This window comes from Podarcis pityusensis (assembly GCF_964106645.2).
Source record: "Podarcis pityusensis genome assembly, chromosome: 13".
Taxonomy (NCBI): domain Eukaryota; kingdom Metazoa; phylum Chordata; class Lepidosauria; order Squamata; family Lacertidae; genus Podarcis; species Podarcis pityusensis.
The window spans coordinates 15,334,565-15,353,953 of NC_138038.1; the positions used below are offsets into that span (position 1 = coordinate 15,334,565).

General features: G+C 45.6%; 1 protein-coding gene across 3 annotated transcripts in view; it reads left to right on the forward strand.

Moving 5' to 3' along the window:
- The window catches only part of LOC308460294 (uncharacterized protein), a 111,777-nt gene that overhangs the window by 90,962 nt on the left and 1,426 nt on the right, over positions 1 to 19,389 (forward strand). For all 3 annotated transcript variants that reach the window (XM_080976438.1, XM_080976439.1, XM_080976440.1), the window contains 14 exons: positions 1,207 to 1,311; positions 3,241 to 3,309; positions 3,617 to 3,718; positions 4,641 to 4,703; positions 6,687 to 6,791; positions 8,118 to 8,189; positions 8,890 to 8,974; positions 10,118 to 10,194; positions 12,765 to 12,908; positions 13,628 to 13,699; positions 14,126 to 14,243; positions 15,122 to 15,318; positions 17,922 to 18,109; positions 19,282 to 19,386. In XM_080976438.1, coding sequence (XP_080832564.1) covers positions 1,207 to 1,311; positions 3,241 to 3,309; positions 3,617 to 3,718; positions 4,641 to 4,703; positions 6,687 to 6,791; positions 8,118 to 8,189; positions 8,890 to 8,974; positions 10,118 to 10,194; positions 12,765 to 12,908; positions 13,628 to 13,699; positions 14,126 to 14,243; positions 15,122 to 15,318; positions 17,922 to 18,109; positions 19,282 to 19,386 — 1,502 coding nt within the window. The remainder of the gene's footprint in view (positions 1 to 1,206; positions 1,312 to 3,240; positions 3,310 to 3,616; positions 3,719 to 4,640; positions 4,704 to 6,686; positions 6,792 to 8,117; positions 8,190 to 8,889; positions 8,975 to 10,117; positions 10,195 to 12,764; positions 12,909 to 13,627; positions 13,700 to 14,125; positions 14,244 to 15,121; positions 15,319 to 17,921; positions 18,110 to 19,281; positions 19,387 to 19,389) is intronic.

The following is a 19,389-nucleotide window of genomic DNA, read 5'->3' on the forward strand; positions in this document are numbered from 1 at the left end:
GTGGGAACTGGTCACAGATGTGAGACTGTGGGCTGGAATACATTTCAGTCTTGCGGAAAAATGAATACAATCATTGTCAGGGACAGGTGAGTAATAACTTGCAAGGTGCCAGTGAAGTTAACTATTCAAAGAAACAAAACAGCTCAGGTCTAATGAGCCCAGGAACTCTCTGCAGTAGATGTTGCCCCAATGAGACAGCTGCGAGGACTAAAGGTCCTTGTCTTCCCATAGTTCCCAAAGCCTTCTCTTCCCCTAGGTCCCTCCCCAGCATGGGACGTGGGTGGTGCTGTGGTCTAAACCACTGAGCCTCTTGGGCTTGCCAATCAGAAGGTTGGCGGTTCAAATCCCCACGACGGGGTGAGCTCCCATTGCTCTGTCCCAGCTCCTGCCAATCTAGCAGTTCGAAAGCACACCAGTGCAAGTAGATAAATAGGTACCATTGCGGTGGGAAGGTAAACGGCGTTTCCATGCTCTCTGGTTTCTGTCATGGTGTTCCATTGCGCCAGAAGCAGTTTAGTCATGCTGGCCACATGATCTGGAAAGCTGTCTGGACAAACGCCGGTTCCCTTGGCCTGAAAGCGAGATGAACGCCAAAACCCCACGTTCACCTTTGACTGGACTTAACCGTCCAGGGGTCCTTTACCTTACCTACCTAGCAACTTGGGGTTCCTTTGTCTTGTCTCTCTTTGCTCGCTCCTTCATTCATTTCTCTCTTGGTGGAAGTCTTCAAGCAGAGGCTTCTGGACAGCTCTAGCCCTGGATTTCCTGTGTTGGGAAGGGGGTTGGACCATGATTCTAAGATTCTAGAATTCTGTGACTAGCAGCCCCAGAATCTCTGGAGGGAAACGGACACTATGTACATCATTTCTGCCAGGGAGAAGTCCCACCTTGACCTTTGTGGGGCTTTCTCCCTGGTAGAAATGATGCACATAGTGTTAGTTTCCTGCTGGGGATTTTGGACCTCGTAGTTCTGGTTCCCGGCAGGAAAAGACGCTCTGCCAGGACCTGCAGAGGTCCTCTGCTGCATTCCCATGCTGTCCCTTCATTTGCACCCTCTGAGCAGTTACGTGGGACACTCACAAAATCTCAACCCTTTTGAGGAGAGCATTGCACTGCGAGGACAGTGTTGTGATCTTGAGCACGTTTTGCACAATTCTTTGGGCGTTCGACAAAAGGTTGTTGCCAACACTGTCGCCTCTTTTGCAGAGAAAAGGGTTGCTATCGAAAACTTGGAGGAAGTCTTGGATGAAATGGGCATCCAGTTAACCAACAAGCAGCTGTATGAGGCGTTGAAATGTACTCCGATTGACGGTTGGTTTCTTTGATTCTTTGGTTTCTTGGTTTCTTTATATCTGGCTGCTGCTAAGTGCTAGATGAGCTTGATTTAATTCAACAAGGCAACTCTTCTGATCAGTTTTGTTTATGAAAGGTTGGGGGAACAGTCAAATTACTTGTGCTGCAGCCACCGCTCAAAGGCACATGGCAAAATGAACCTGAGGGGACAACCAAAAATAGCTGTGGGTGCATCTTTCAAAATCTGCATTACATATAGTTTAATCCTCATGTACAAAAACGACAATGGTTAATAGGGGCTTCTGGGCAGGAGCATGGGAGACACACAACATGAAGGACACCACTCTGAAGCAGGAGTGGAGAAGTTGTGTTCCTTAGATGTACTTGGGCTGCAAGGCTCATCATCTCTGACCATTGGTCATGGTGGCTAGAGCTGATTGAGGGGGCACAGGTCCCCACTCCCTGCTACCCACCTCCAGGTAAAAACTATGAAAATATACAGAAGCACAAATTTTTATTCATATTGATCTTCACCTATGCCAAGTCAAAATATGGGGTAGAGGACTTCCTTGTGACTGCCTCTCCCTGGTCAGCAGGTAGCCTTTTGGGAAGGAAAAAAATAAGAAATAGAAGAGTCAGTGCTCCAAACCCAGCCCCTCCAGGTGGACTGTTGCTACTGATGCCACTCCTCCCACAGATCTTTTTTGCCCCTAAGCTGGCAACTTGTGGGGGTTGCAAAGATCCTCAGAGGGTTGCAGCTCAAGACCCTGCCAGTTGCTTGATCCCTACCCTGTCTGCTTTGGTTTCTTGGGGTTTTTTTTTGTTGGTTTTCTTAACTGATTATTCTTAGGGCAATTTTTTTAAATTATGCATTGGCATGTTCGCTTGTTGTTTATTCAGATAGATCAGGGTTTCCGAAACTTGGGTCTCCAGCTGTTTTGGGACTAATAATAATAATAAATTTTATTTATATCCCGCCCTCCCCAGCCAAAGCCGGGCTCAGAGCAGCTAACATCAAATGTATAATACATTAACATAAAATCAGACAATCAATTAAAATACATCCTCAAATCAGATCAGGATCAGAATAAAATCCAATCGGATGGCAACCTGCAGATTAGGGTTGGGGACCTTAAATGCTCACCAGGCCCAACTGTTTGTGCTGAACTTATATGGGCCTGTGAGAAAAATTGGGAGGCCACTTTCATGCAAGTTCTTATGAAAGCTCCGTCTTGCAGGCCCTGCGGAAAGATGTCAAGTCCCGCAGGGCCCTAGTCTCTTGTGACAGAGTGTTCCACCAGATTGGAGCCACAGCCGAAAAAGCCCTGGCTCTAGTTGACTACAATTCCCATCATCCCTAGCTACAAGGACCAGTCCTAGCTAGTAGGACCGGTGGTTAGAGATGAAGTGGAATTGTAGTCCAAAAACAGCTGGAGACCCAAGTTTGAGAAACCCAGAGATAGATATTAAGACTTTGGGACTAATATATGTGCCACTGGGGGAGGAGAAGAGCTTTTGGCCCTATTCGTGCCCCTCACATTGGCATGTTGAGAGCCAGTGTGGTGTAGTGGTTAAGAGCGGTGGACTCGTAATCTGGTGAACCGGGTTCGCGTCTCCGCTCCTCCACATGCAGCTGCTGGGTGACCTTGGGCTAGTCACACTTCTCTGAAGTCTCTCAGCCCCACTCACCTCACAGAGTGTTTGTTGTGGGGGAGGAAGGGAAAGGAGAATGTTAGCCGCTTTGAGACTCCTGAAGGGGAGTGAAAGGCGGGATATCAAATCCAAACTCTTCTTCTTCTTCTTCATGTTAAGAATGTGGGTTGAGCTTGAGAGCTGTCTCTGTGCCAAACCAATAGTGAAACTGCTATTCTGGCTCCCACTGCCGCTACCTTCCGAGCCGCTTAGCACTTTTGCATCTCGTTCACAACTTTTTTTTGTTCCTTGCAGCGGATGGGACGGTGGACCTGGAAACATTTAAGAGAGGGGTGCATTCGGTCTTGTCAAGCCAGCAGACTGGTGAGCTGAACTGTAATATTGAATGATGGGTGGTTACAATGCAGTTGCGTTAAGAAATTATTATTAAAAACACTGATCTTTATTCTGTGCATGTGCACATTCTGTGCTCATGGTTCATGACAACAAATAATAAATGAATAACTATAGTGCTCTTCTGACATTCTGGAGCCTCAAAGTGGGGACAGGGAAGAGCCTTTGGACCAAACTACGTTTCATGAATAACATGGAAAATATCTGGAATTAACTTTACACAACGGAAGTGATGGATATGAATTGCTACTGAGTGTTCCCTCCCCTTCTGTTCAAGGCAAAATGGTGGATGTCAGCAAACTGGATTCTATCCTGGGTGCTATGGGGCTTCGCTTAACTCAGATGGAAGTTCAGGAGGCTATCAAAAGGACAATCAATAGTGAGTATGCATCACTGGGTTCACCATTGGATCATGTCCTTGAATAGTCCTCAGTGCCACCAATGCTTCACACCTGATGCTCAAGCTACATACAGTACAGATTCCATGTTCACATTCTTTTTAACTTTTGTAACCTGAAGCAGCCAGGAGCAGGATGTGAATCGGTATGGCAGAAAGGAGGGAGGCTGGACTATAGCCCTTCTCCCTGTTCATTTTTTTCAACTCAAAATTCTCCTCCCTAGGCTGCTTTTCACCCTCAGGGGGAAAATATATCTTCATCATCTCTTTATCCCATGCCTGGAAAAGCAACTCAGGCAGGGTGCTTTGAAGTTTTGCAAGGTGTGGACTACATAAAGCCAGGGACGGGGGTTGGAATAATCAGCCACTCACTGCCCATCCTCCTTCCAATTAGGACGCTTCCAGGGTGCTTTTCATGTGTAACTGCCTTTTCTCCCTCATGGACGTTTATGGAAGGTCCCCATGTGGTCAGCATCACCATCAAATTGCAATTCTCCCATATTTTCTCACAATTGCTTTCATCTTCCAGGGATAGAAATACAGTGGTACTTCGGTTGTCGAATGTAATCCATTCCGGAAGACCGTTTGACTTCCGAAACGTTCGACAACCGAAGCACAGAGGGCGTTCTCCAAAGTCAATGGAGAAAATTGAAAAACATGCAGCAGAAGCCATTCAACTTCCGAAAAGCGTTCGAAAACGGAAGCAATTACTTCTGGGTTTTTTGGTGTTTGAAAACCGAAACGTTTGGCTTCTGAGACGCTCGAAAACAGAAGTACCGACAGCATATGAATCTCAGTATGAGAATTCATCCAGGGATAGGGTGGGGGGTCTCTCTTTCAGCATGGGATACAAATTCAGCGTGGGTCTCTCTTTCCCATCCCAGCTAATCTTTTTGCCTTACAGAGGATGGTACTGTGAATATGAAAGACTTCATGTGGGCCATTCAAGACCTCCCCAGTATTCAGGGTGAGTTTTAACCTTCACGTGGAAAATGGAGGGCAGTGGCTATCTTCCAGATTAAGACTTGCAAGCTTTCTAACCCACCCAGGCCCTTAAGGTGGGTCTGCCTTGACCCCAAGCGTTCTTCTCCCAGCTATGGTGCCATGGCTCCTCACCACCACCTCTCTTCCTTCTAGCCAGAATACGTTCAGGGCTGTCTTACCCATAGGCACTAGGGGTGTGGGGCGCCGGGCTCTCAGGGGCACCAGGCTGAGAGTCTAGGGCCCGAGAGTTGAGTCCGGGGAAGAGCCCGCCCATTGGTCTGAGTGCCGCAGTGGGCTCTTCTGCTGCAGAAGCAAGTTCGGGGGTGACCAAGCCAACGAGACGCTGAGGCAGCCAGCCGGCTCTTCCCTCCTGCTTGCCTGGGACAGGGCAACCTGGGGGGGGGGGCACGTTGGGCGGATCTTTGCACCCCGGCACCGCATATGCTTAAGACAGCCCTGAGTATGTTGCATGTTCATTGATGCCACTCGCTCTGTGGACCAGGGAGGATTTGGGAACAGAAGGGTATTTTCCCTTACTGGAAACCACAGACATGATAAGAAGAATCAAATCTGGGCAGAGTGGGACGATGCCTCATTTTCAATCCTCATGAGGAATACAGGCATTTCAAGGAAGGCAGAACAGAAAGCATCCACTGACACATTGTATTGCCTCTGTTTTTCCTCTCAGTGGGGTGGACAGATGCAAAAGAGGACTGGGCCCCCTCCTGCATCTTTAAAAGATGTGCTGAGAATGGCATTTGGGCAGGTGCAATTTGTGTGGCAAGCTATACCTGTTGAATTTCCCACTTTTGTGTGACTATTAAAGGACCAGGAGCCCTCTTGCATCTGGCCATCTTATCTCCTAACTATAGTCAGAGCTGCTGAAGCTGGGAAAAGGAATAATGTACAAAAAGAGGGGGGGGGGATTGATAAAAAGGGAGGAAGAGGAAATATCCGTTCTTGGAGCAGGAAGCTGAGGATTGAAACTGATGTATGGCTATAGTCCAAGGCTCATGTAGTTGGGAATAAAATAGGCCTTACTTCTGATGGGTTGTAAATATGCCATCGCCAGTGGTGTAGCATGGGTTGCCAGCTCTGGGGCCATGAGAAGGGGTGGGAGGGAGGGAAATGGACAGAGTGCACATGCACATTCAATTGCCAAACGGCGTCTGTGTCACCCAGAAGATTGCAGCCGCAGAGATAAGAAAAGAAGAGTTGTTTCGTTGTCTAGAGAGGTCACTTCCTGGTTTGTACGGAGCCCAGTGATGAAAGCACACAGCTGTATTGAGGCAACACCAGATGTTGAAATTTTGCGCCCCCTAACAATTTTGCACCCTGGGCAACTTCCCCTATGGCACACACACACACGCTACACCACTGACTATCGCACATTTAAATTTACAGTTTGTAAACTGAGACAGAAAGCTAACTGATGCTAGACAGTTCCATGAATAACTTTTGATCTCGTTCATCCAGTGTACAACACCGGAAACACAATGGGTGCATCCAGGCTGCCGCTATTTTAGGGGTGGGAATTAGTCGCATGCTGGCAAATTTAGGTTACACAGTTAAAGTTGATTAGGAGCTATTGAACAACAGACTTCCTTCCTCCCCTAAACTAAACTTTTTTAAAAAAATAAGGAAAATAACAGGAAAATGCAGCGGAAAGCTGTAATGTTGTCTAACCTTCTCCCAGACTTTGGACAAACAGATCATCTGGAAGTGTCCAAAACCTCTTTCTTTCTCTTTGGATTGTGTTTTCAAATTGTGAGCTGTTGTGGCATAAGGTGGAACAGAAATCTAGATCACTGGTCTGAGTTCTGCTGCATTAACTTGCTCTGCTTCAGTGTTCTTCATTTGTAAAATGGGGTATTAATGATTATTGTTGTGGGGCCAAATGAGGCACCAGATGGGATTAGTTTTCCACAGGTTAATATGGTGAATATCTATTGCTTTTCCTTTGAAGATGAAAAAGTGGATATTAGTGACCTGGACACTGTCCTAGGGGGCATGGGAATCTTCTTAACACAGGAAGAACTGGAGGAAGCGCAGAAGATTGCAATGATGAATGGTGAGTGTGTCCCATGGTCTTCTCATCTTCATTAGACCATGGAACTAAGAGTTCTAAAATATGACTCCCCAAACCTTCACATCTGCACATCACACAGGTTGATGCAGCCGTTTAGTCAACAGACTGGATGACTGTCTTGTGGCACATCCATCAACAACTCTCTGATGGGATAACAAGGCCACAAGTCCTGCCCAAGTCCTTAGAGTCCAGCCATCACCCACCATACTCTGGCACAGACTTACTCAACCTTAGGTCCCCAAATGTTGTTAGACTACAACTCCCATCATCTCTGACCACTGGTCCTGCTAGCTAGAGATGATGGAAATTGTAATCCAACAACATCTGGGAGTCCATGGCTGATCAAGGCTGTTCCATAGGTTTGCCATTCATTCTGAATTTTTAATAGAGTGATTCATATTTTGGGAAATCCGTCCACTATTATGTGGTACATTACTTTTATATTTTCTACAGAGTCAGACTACTGTGAACAAATAGATTTCAGTCGCTACTGCCTTCAGTTTCAAAAGGCTGTTTTCAAGGCAATTTTTGGGGCCTTGCCCTTTGGAAATTTGTATCAACCCTTACATATCAGTTGGCGTTCAGAGGGTGAGGCAGATTGCCTGTTTTGAGCTGAGCTAAGGCTATTTTATCTGTTCTTGTTTTTTCAAATGACTGCTGTTTTAGAATGGTCTGTATTTTTATTTTAAGTTACTTTAAATGGCAGAGCTTGTTTTAATTGGATATGTATATATATGTGTGTGTGTGTGTGTGTGTGTGTGTGTGTGTACACACACACACACACACTTTCTTTCTCTCTGTGTCACATATATACACACATACATACACAGTTATATAATATATGGCATATGGCTACTGACTGGGGCAACCCTGTCAGATGAGCAGCATATAAATAATATTTTTTAATTATTATTACTTGTTGCTATAATCTGTTTTGGGGAATCTGTTGCTCCATGTTAGTGAGGTAAAAATGTGGTTTATGTTTATATCCTATGCACTTTTAAAATGTGTTTGGGGGGACTATTGGGTTGTTGTTTTTATTTTTATTATGTATTTTGTGGTTTTATATCTTGATTTTATTCTGTGAACCCCTCCGAGACCCCCAGGTATAGTGTGGTGTATAAATTCAATAAATAAGAATAACAATAATGCTTGTGAAGAAAACTGTAATGCAGTTCTTTTAAAGGCATTTTTCCTTTTAATCTGGAAGGAAGCCGTGTAAGGCTGTGCTATCTCCCTTCTTTCTATACAGTGGGGTTTATAAGTACATTGGCCTTTCTCAAGTCCTTCTCTCTTTTTGCCTTGCAGAGGACGGGACGGTGAATTTGAAAGAGTTTGTAAGGGCTTGCAATGTCACCCTAGCCCGCTCTGAGATGGAGGGTGAGTTTGCTGTTGTTGTTTTACCTTTGGCGATGGAAATATAGAGGCAACAGATTGGGGGAAAGCCCATTTCTTGGACTTGGCAGATTCGCAACCTATGGCAGTGCTTATTGCCCTCCCAGCTTTCTTGCCTCACTTCTGTTCTACAGCCTCCAAGGGACGCTTTTTGGCTGAATAGCGGGGTAAAATGCTAATAATAATAATAATAATAATAATAATAATAATAATTCATTGCCACATAACTGCCCCATAAACAAATTCAGACAAATGCTCAGTAGAGACTCAACATAGTCTATCCTTTGGAAGGAAGGCTAGGATATAAATTTAATCAAGGAAATACAGTGGTTACAAACGCTTCAGGTTACAAACTCTGCGTAACCCGGAAGTAGTTGCTCCGGGTTGTGAACTTTGCCCCAGGATGAGAACGGAAATTATGCACCGGCGGCAGCGGGAGGTTCCATTAGCGAAAGTGCACCTCAGGTTAAGAATGGTTTCGGGTTAAGAACAGACCTCCAGAACGAATTAAGTTCATCACCTGAGGTACCACTGTAAATAAAACGCCGTGTATGTTTTGTGCAAGTAAATCAGGAGGAATGCTGAATAAACGGATTGTCTGGGGAGATCTCCACGCGTTCTGTTTGCCGTCGGGGGTGTGCCTGTCTACCACTGACGGTTTAAGCAAATCTCCTTTTCTTCACAGGAACCTATGTGGGTAAAAAGTTACATGCAAAGTCCATCAGGTTTCCAAAGGTGACAGAGAGGCACCACCAAGAGGCACCAAGCAGGTTAGTCAGGATTCACTAATGCAAGCTCCCTCCACCTAACTTCAGGGCCCTGCCCCACATCTCTGGCTTTTCTGAGAGCCCCCTGACCCTCAGGAAAAGTGGGTGCAATGGCAAAGAATAGTAAAGGTAAAGGGACCCCTGACCATTAGGTCCAGTCGTGGCCGACTCTGGGGTTGCAGCGCTCATCTCGCTTTATTGGCCGAGGGAGCCGGCGTACAGCTTCTGGATCATGTGGCCAGCGTGACTAAGCTGCTTCTGGCGAACCAGAGCAGTGCACGAAAACGCCGTTTACCTTCCTGCCGGAGCGGTACCTATTTATCTACTTGCACTTTGACGTGCTATCGAATTGCTAGGTTGGCAGGAGCAGGGACCGAGCAACGGGAGCTCACCCCGTCGCAGGGATTCGAACCACCGACCTTCTGATCAGCAAGTCCTAGGCTCTGTGGTTTAACCCACAGCGCCACCTGCGTCCCTAATGGCAAAGAATAGGAGTCGGGAAATTCTCCTTGCGCAAGCACCCTGTGTTGGATGTGGCCCATTATCTTAACTCTGGTCTTACTGTATTTACCGCCTTATTTAAATGAACTACAAGTATTGACATGAAAATAGTATGGGGAAAATGATCTGTATGGTTTTAGTGGGGGATAGATCCTTCTCAGTTTTTGGAATGACCGTTATCCCTCTTTAATCCCAAGCTGGCTGCCTCTTCTTAAGTTCCAGTACCTTATTCGTTCCATTAATGGATTCTCAAATTAATGACAATTTTTTAAAAAAACAAAACCCAGACAACCTGCTCTTTAAAGCTCAATTGGAGCAAACCTCAATTTGTGGAAAACCCAAACTGACGATGCAGCTTTAAAAAGTGGGCTTTCGCAGGGGAAAAAATTAAATTAAAATATGTTCAGGCACAGGGCATTAAAGCACAGACCTCTGCTCAAGAAGAGCAGGGCAAAATAATAATAATAATAATAATAATAATAATAATAATAATAATTTATTATTTGTACCCTGCCCATCTGACTGAGTTTCCCCAGCCACTCTGGGTGGCTTCCAACAAAGATCAAAAATACATTAAAAGGTAAGTTTGGGGAAGCCGTGAGTCGGCTAATCAACGTTGTGCTTCTTTCTTTGTATTTTTGGCAGAATTCAGTTTTCTGAGGCTCCCAGTGACATGGGCAAATCCAGAGCAGCAAGGAACCTGACCAAACCACAACTGGAAGGTAATTCTCCTGTTTGCAAAACATAATTCTGGGCTAGCCAATTTGGACCACCTTCAGATATGGTGGACCGTATATGACTCCCATTTTTCCTGACCATTGGCCATGCTGGCTGAGTCTCATGGGAATTGTAGTTCTTAACATATGGAGGGTACCACATTGGCTACCCCCGATGCAACTGTTAAGTCTTCTTAGGACCCTGGAGACAACCTACTCATACGCCTGAAAGCCGCTGTAGATTCTTCTGCTAGGGCCAATTTATACTACAAACCCGAACAGCTCTTTTTTATTTTGCTCAGAGGTTGGGAAGGTCAAGACCAGAGAGGTCCTAGGTGTGGAATGTTGGACTTGAGTGACAGCTTTATATCCCACAAACCTGAATCTGAATCATATTAACACTGGGCCCATCACCTCCTGGCAAATAGAAGGGGAAGAAATGGAGGCAGTGGGAGATTTTACTTTCTTGGGCTCCATGATCACTACAGATGGTGACAGCAGCCACGAAATTAAAAGACGCCTGCTTCTTGAGAGGAAAGCAATGACAAACCTAGACAGCATCTTAAAAAGCAGAGACATCACCTTGCCAACAAAGGTCCATATAGTTAAAGCTATGGTTTTCCCAGTAGTGATGTATGGAAGTGAGAGCTGGACCATAAAGAAGGCTGATCGCTGAAGAATTGATGCTTTTGAGTTATGGTGCTGGAGGAGACTCTTGAGAGTCCCACGGACTGCAAGAAGATCAAACCTATCCATTCTGAAGGAAATCAGCCCAGAGTGCTCACTGGAAGGACAGATCGTGAAGCTGAGGCTCCAATACTTTGGCCACCTCATGAGAAGAAAAGACTCCCTGGAAAAGACCCTGATGTTGGGAAAGATGGAGGGCACGAGGAGAAGGGGATGACAGAGGACGAGATGGTTGGACAGTGTTCTCGAAGCTACCAGCATGAGTTTGACCAAACTGCGGGAGGCAGTGGAAGACAGGAGTGCCTGGCGTGCTCTGCTCCATGGGTCACGAAGAGTCGGACACGACTAAACAACTAAACAACAACAACAACTTTACTTTCAGATTCATTCAGGTTTACAGAGTTGTTCCTGAAGGCAGGCTTAGGTTTACATAACAGATAAACTATATACTAGATAGTAGTGAGTCATGAGAAGACTGCATCCGAGCAGTTACCAGTTAACACTCCTTGCAGCAACCGACCAACCGATCAACAAAACTGCCTTCAGGAACAACTCTGTAAACCTGAATGAATCTGAGAGTAAAGTAGTTTATGTTAATATGATTCAGATTCATGTGTGTTTTCTGTAAGAGGGGCAGAAAGGGATTATCAGCCAGGAAGGTGTAATTACTGCTAGGACTCAAACGATTTAGCAACCTGCTTGTCGCTGCATAAACTCAAACAGAGGATCGTTTAAAGTCTGCTAAATTATATAAACGTTCTCACACGCTTCCCAATATCATTTGTTTTGATTTGTTTCACAAATGTATTTTACTGAATTTTAAAATACCAATTCGGTTATAAGAGAGAAGGATTAACCATGCAGACAAACAAGCTAGGGAAATGTAAGCAAGAACATACACGCATTGCATGAAAGACTCGCAGCGGTCAATATCCTCATGAAACAATTTCCAGAATTGTAGCAAAGCAATGGTAGATTAATCAGTCGATGGAGGGACACAATCTAGACAAAGTTAGTACAGACTGATTTTCATTGAAAGCAATGAAACTTATTATTTAGACCACTGGTCTTCAACTGGTGAGTTTAAATCCTGCTGATTCACATCCTTATCTAAGGGGGGGAGGGGGTGCAATAGCTGCACTTCCACCATACAAATATACAGGTGATTTCCCAACCCCATTACACGGGGGTTACATTCCGGGCCTCCACGTACATAAATGAAATTGTGAGCCATGAGGACTCTCCAGCAGCTCTTTTCCGCCACTTCTGGGCTGGATCAAATTATTTGTTTCCCAGCGCCACACCTATATGCATTTGCGTTCGAGTTGGTCACACGTAAGTGGAGAGAATTCTGTGGTAAATACCGTATTTTTTGCTCTATAAGACTCACTTTTTCCCTCCTAAAAAGTAAGGGGAATTGTGTGTGCGTCTTATGGAGCGAATGCAGGCTGCACAGCTATCACAGAAGCCAGAACAGCAAGAGGGATTGCTGCTTTCACTGCGCAGCGATCCCTCTTGCTGTTCTGGCTTCTGAGATTCAGAATATTTTTTTTCTTGTTTTCCTCCTCCAAAAACTAGGTGCGTCTTGTGGTTTGGTGCGTCTTATAGAGCGAAAAATACGGTAATTAAGAGATGGTTCCCCAAATGCATGTCTGTGTTAAAGGTGGGTTCTGGGTCAGAGAAGCTTGAGGACTACCGACTTTGCTAGTGAACTAAGGATAGGATTTTATGCAAACATGGGGTTTCGAATGCAGAGGCAGAGGTGGGGAGCATTCATAGGAGAAATTTGGTGCTTAGTCCTTTTCACAGATTCTCTCTCCGAGCAAATCATTTGTTGGTCTCCCCCTGAGTCTTCCCTCTTCTTTCCCCCACCTCAAACTTCTGTACAGCATTCCGCAATGCTTACGATTCCTTCAGCAAGGACTTTGATGGAACCATTGATCTTGGAGCCCTGCAGAACACGGCCTATAACTTGGGAATCAACTTAACCGAGGAGGAAGCCTTTGATGAGCTGGTGTACGCAGACACAGACAGTGAGTGCTCTCTGGAGCTGAAGCAAAATATTGGGGGGGGGGCACCTCTCTTTTGGGCAGGGTGACCAGGGAAAGCAGGAGCAGCTGCCTGGAGGACTTCCAAGGAGAGGGGAGAGGAGGCTGAGGGAACACTCCAGAAGGAGTGGAGATGGGCGAGGTATAAATAAATAAATAGATAAATTATTATTATTATTATTATTATTATGTGTTCAAGAAAGGGTGAGAGGCTGCCAGCTCTGCAGGCAAGGGGTGACATAACTGGGCTCCTCAGCCCCACAGGGGTGCTGCAGAAAGAATGTAGTTGGTTAAGGGAGCCATAGGCTCAAAAAGGTTGCAACCCTCTGTTATGTGTTATAATTTAGCATTACTTGACACTTTCAGAAGGTAAAAGCAAAATTATTGGTTTTCCGAAAGCAGTTTATCTGCTTCTTCATCAAACTTACCAAGCTAAGTGTGATCCAGTCACAAATAAAATAGCAGATTTGAATTTCTCAGACCCAAAAACTGAAGAAATTTGCAAAAATAAAGTCTCGTTTCCTAAAATGACATACCCTTCTCCAGCATGCGCAGAACTGAGTCACAGCATGCAAGTGAATGAATGGAAGTCTGAGAGTGACAAGGTTGCCCAGCGGCAACTACTGTCAAGACTAAGGCGTTATTGTGATTCACTGTCTCAGGCCATCTAATCAGCTCTTTATTTTGTGTGTGTTGTCCTGCAGGAGATGGAAAGGTGAATTTCACAGACTTCCTTAACATAATCACAGACAGCAACCGCTTCATCCAGGCCGTAGGTGAGATAAAACATGTTGTCATTTAGGGTCACATCAAAGAAGCGTTTGCAAAGTTTGTATGAGAAATCGCGTTGGCAAAAACGTAGCTCCACAGCGCCATCTGGTGCCACAGCGTTATAATGCGTATAAAACGCTTTTTCTTTACCAATTTAGCTGAGTCCTAGGACTGATCCCTGCTCTCTCTGTATGGACTCTGCAGCATCTTGGGAGTTTCTGTGGGAAAATGTCTGTAGCAGCACAAAGCTAATTTGCTGGTGGTGGCCATTAAGATGGATATCTGAGGCGTTGTTGTTGTTTTATGGATTAAAATCGGAGCCACTCAGCTTTCCTTCTTTTCCCCAATTGCAGCAGTTATTTAGCCATGGCTTGAAAGGGGTGAGGAAATGGGAGCTTCTCTAATCGCTCTGTATCCCCCATTCCTCTCAGCCCCCAAGAAAGGTGACATGGAGACTGTTGACGCCCGAGGGATCTTGTTATTTGAGCTTTTGTCAAAGCTTGTGGAGACTTCTATGCTGCCAAGGAAAACCACTGTGAATATTGTCAGGTGAGAAACCGGGGCGAGGTATGTGTGTGATTATTTATTTATTAGGGAGCCAGTTTAGTTAGAATGCTGGTTTTAGGAGATCAGTATTCAGATCCCTACTCAGCCATGAAACTGAGTGTTGTTGTTTTTTGTATTGTTTATTTGTTTGTTTACTACAAAAAATATTGTAATATAAGGTTAATTGCGAGGAATGGAATGTGAATTAGATATAACTGGGAAAGTAATGCAGCAAGAAGCGGAAACTATGGACACATCGACAATGGAGTGCAGGAAACCAGTTTTTTGGAGGGGTGTATTAAATTTGCTTTAATTTGTGGTTGGTTTGGTAAAATTTGGAAAATCAATAAAAACGATTTGGCAAAAAAGAGGGAGGAAAGAAAGGAAAAAAGAAAGAAAGAAAGAAAGAAAGAAAGAAAGAAAGAAAGAAAGAAAGAAAATGTCTCCTCCTTGAGTCACTCATTCATGTGTTGGTTCATTGGCTGTCATTCTGGCCTGCAGTGGGGCAGCGGCTCTTAGGTGAACAGCTCTCCTTGGAGGAACTGTGGGATAGAAATTTTGGGTTACTGGGTCAATGAAGTTTGGAGTTTTTAATTCCCCCACTTTCAGATGAAGGGTGTGCAACCTCTCACATATCCAGTGGAGTTTTCATTGTCTCAGGACCTTGGCTGGATTTCCAGGCTCATCCCTAGTGAACAAACAAGAAAATATGCAGTGAAGATAAGCCTGTATGATATGCAACAGTCCACACAAGTAAAATATGTTTTCCTACACATAATATTCAAGTCCACGCAAGTAGCCCAGGACTAGAGAGTTCAGTTCCTTCACATTCTGTAACGTTTAGCCTTTGTCTCAATGTTGTTCCTTTGCTTGCTTCCTAGCTACTACCGGCAAAAGTTCCTGGAATCTACTGGCAAGAAAGCTTGGCGCTCCGACAGCATTGCTGAGGGCAAGTCTGCTCAGAAGAAAGGTCCCATGAAAAAATCGAAATCCACTTCCCTGTCTGCTTTTGCTGGTGCTGCCCGTATCTGCGTCATGAAAGACAAGGAGCTGGAGGAGTATGTGGAACAGCTCCGAGGTGAAAAACGCCTGTGTTGGCTGATAAAAGTAGCTGCTAAGAACAAAGTTGGGTCTGTCAGAGAGAGGGGTTCAAAAAAAGATTCTTACTCTCTTGCTTCAGTTAGCACACTGACGATTGGTACGAAGCACATTAAAACTTGGTTAGATTTTACATCTGTCCTCCATCCACCTTTAAACAAATGTTCCCCATGAAAATACTTAGGCTAGAATAAATCACAGGCACTTGGCTTTGCAAATAAGTGATGCTTTTACTTACAGAGTTTCCACAATTACAATAAAGAAGTCTCCACCCATTGGCTGTAAAAGTAAGGAAGAAAAGATTCCAAACAATTTGAAAAGAAAAGAACTTGGTTTCATTACAAAAGAAATCATGTAGTATTTGCATTTGCTAAGTCATTCAGGCTGTAGACATGTGGCTACTTACTTCTTCCAGGAAGGCAGAGTGCTGCGGGGGGGGGGGGTAAGAAGAGGCAAAGGCTGCTGGGAGACTGCTAAGGTCCTCCATGGTCACTTGAGCTCATTTCTGGCTCATGTTAACCCTTTCATGTATGCAAGTGTCATTACCACAGGGTCATGGACTGGGAAACAGGAAGTGTTGGCCGTGAAGTGCTGTGCTGACCGCTAGCAATCCTGCTCTGCTTTTTATTGTGAGAACTAGTTTGGGGTCAGGTTCTCATATTCTCAGATAAGCCATTCCTCCTTTTTTTGGTATTACTATTTTACTGAAAAAGAGACGCGGGTGGCGCTGTGGGTTAAACCACAGAGCCTAGGACTTGCCGATCAGAAGGTCGGTGGTTCGAATCCCCGCGACGGGGTGAGCTCCCGTTGCTCGGTCCCTGCTCCTGCCAACCTAGCAGTTCCAAAGCACGTCAAAGTGCAAGTAGATAAATAGGTACTGCTCCGGCGGGAAGGTAAATGGCGTTTCCGTGCGCTGCTCTGGTTCGCCAGAAGCGACTTAGTCATGCTGGCCACATGACCCGGAAGCTGTACGCCGGCTCCCTCGGCCAAAAAAGCGAGATGAGCGCTGCAACCCCAGAGTCGGTCATGACTGGACCTAATGGTCAGGGGTCCCTTTACCTTTTTATTTTACTGAAAGAATTTTGATCATAAAGAAATAAAGTTATGCAGAAGAGATGGACAAGAAAAGAAAGAACAAAAAATGTGAGGAAAGAAACAATATACAAAAATGCAGTGTAATGTACTCCCATAGATTCTTATATAAATATATATGATGTTATTATCCTAATACATATATAGCATTGTTAGGATGTCGTTACCTGGAGAAGGGCATAACTCTGTTACTGTTGATTTACGTGTAATGCACGTAGATGGCACTATGCATTTATTATTAATTGATTGCATTATTATCCCACCTTTTCCTCCAAGGAGCTCATGGTGGTGTCAATGGTTCTCCCTTTCCTCATTTAATCCCCACAACCACCCTCTGAGATGGGTCAGGCCCAAGGTCCCTCAGTGACCTTCATGGACGAGTGGGGATTTGAACCCCGTTCTCCCAGGTCCTAGTCCAATACTCGAACCACTACACCACACTGGCTCCACAGGGTATAAGAGGACAGGTCTGTGCCCCAAGGGACTCAACCTATAATTTGCTAACTGGATGAATGGATGCACAGTTCAGTTCCACTTTGTTACGGCAGTATATTGGGCCTAGGGGATGGCGCTATAGGCTTTGTAGAAAAGGTGGGTTTGGGGGAGGGATTTGATGCAAGAAGGGGTGCATCAGGCTTGACTACTGTAATTCGCTCTACGCGGGGCTGCCCTTGAAGCTGTCCCAGAAACTCCAGTGGGTGCAGAATGCTGCAGTGAGGCTCCTCACGGGGTCTCTACCATGGGAGCATATTCACCCAGTGCTTTTCCAGCTGCACTGGCTCCCGGTGGAGCACAGGGTCAGATTTAAGGTGCTGGTTTTGACCTTTAAAGCCCTTCACAGCCTAGGACCCTCGTACCTACGGGACCGCCTCTCCTGGTATGCCCCATGGAGAGCCTCAAGGTCTATAAATAGCAACACCCTAGTGGTCCCAGGCCCTAAGGAAGTTAGATTAGCTTCAACCAGAGCCAGGGCCTTTTCAGCACTGGCTCCAGCCTGGTGGAACGCTCTGCCTCATGAGACCAGGGCCCTGCGGGATCTGATTTCTTTCCGCAGGGCCTGTAAGACAGAGCTGTTCCGCCTGGCCTTTGGCTTGGAGCCAATTTGATTCCCTCCCCCTCTTTCTTTTTTCTTTTCCTTTCTCTTCCTGTGATGAGGCTACATTTTAATATTTTAATGTTTCAATATTTTAATGTTGTATTTTAATTTTGTTTTTAAGTTGTATTCATTCAACTTATTTTTATTATTGCTTGTTAGCCGCCCTGAGCCTGGCCTTGGCGGGGGAGGGCGGGGTATAAATAAATAATAATAATAATTAATATTAATATTAATATCATGGAGGCGTTCTCTGGGAAGGCATTTCTGGGGGCAAGGAGACCTACCCACTGCCCCATGGCCTTCCTGCTCGATCCAGACCTAGCTTTGCTTCCCTCCTACCTCAGGCACTCCCTTTCCTAACATTTGGTTCCCTTTTTCCTTTCCTGTTTTGCCAGAAAAAATTGCCCCATCAGAGAGCCCCTATTCTCAGGTGCCCATCTTCCCCTTGATCCCCAACCAAGATGGCCTGACGTCGGGAAGGCCAAAGAAGAATCTCCAGAAGCTGGAGCAGCTGAGGAGGCAGGAGCCCCTCTCCTCTTTTGAGGACCACTTCTTCCATAAGAAAAGATGGCTAAAGCAAGAGGTGAGAGCAAGACACCCTCTGCACCAGGCTCAGACCTAGCAGCTGTTTCCAACGTCACACGCAATGAAACTCTGGAATACACATTAGTATGTGTTCCCCATTTTCAAGGAACAAGAGGTTCCAGCACCTCCCAGTTTAGTTTTGTTTGGATTAGTGGGCACTGAAGATTTACGTCACGTTGTTGTTGTTTAGCTGTCTTAGTCATGTTCGACTCTCCGTGATCCCATGAACCAGAGCATGCCTTGGAAACTCTCACTTTCTTCTCAAAGCTTCTCCTTTTTATGTCCATGGAGTTTTCTTGGCAAAATACTGGAGCGGTTTGCCAGTTCCTTCTCCAGGTGGATCACATTTAGTCTAAATTCTCAGCTACGACCTGTCCATCTTGGGTGGCCCTGCATGGCATAGCTCAGAACTTCTTGGAGTTATTCAAGCCCCTTCGCCACGACAAGGCAATAATCCATGAAGGAGTTACGTCACCTTATTTTCCCCAAATACAGTACAGACCTAGATGGATTGATTTTTTTAAAAAAATATGAAACAGATCCTAATGATTTTTGTTCATTGCCAATCACACCCAGCTAAGACTTACTGGATCTCAATCTCTATAATTCGGAACCAATCTTTTTGCTGAGCACTAATACGTTTGCATGGGCATCTTCCCAAATTGGGGGGTGGGAATGTGCCAACACTTTTTGTGCTGCCAGTCAGAGGCGTGCGGGGCACAATATTGAGAGGGGGAACAAACAGGCACCCCTCACAGCAGGCTCCTTCATCGGAGCCTAGCTTTGCACCAGAAGGAGCTGTTCCTTGGCTGCGGTGCTTGTGCCTGGCGCGGCAGCTCTGTCCCCAGATCAGGCCACCCACCCTCCTTGGCTGCGAGGCCAACAGTAGCTGACCCGGTGGTGGAGAGCATCCCACCTCGCCTGTGGCCTGCCCTGGTAGCGGAGAGCGGGGGGAGAGTGAGCAGCAAAGCTGTCATCTGCTCTCATTGGCCAGGTCAGCCCTGACCATGCTGCGGAGAGTAGGAAGAGAGTGGGCAGCAGCTTCCTTGCCCCTCTCCTACCCTGAACTGTGGCGTGTGGGACTTAGCTGCCGCTGCTGGTCTTTCCAGACTTGATGGTTAAGCTTTCGTTTTCTTTCTCCTTTCCTTTCTTTCATTCTTTTCTCTATAGCCTAAATCCAACAAGCCCAAAAAGCTTTCCCTCAGTCTCGCACCACAGCTGACACATGGAAAGCGGCGTTTTACTTTCGACAATCTGGAAGAGATCCGACGGGAGGTA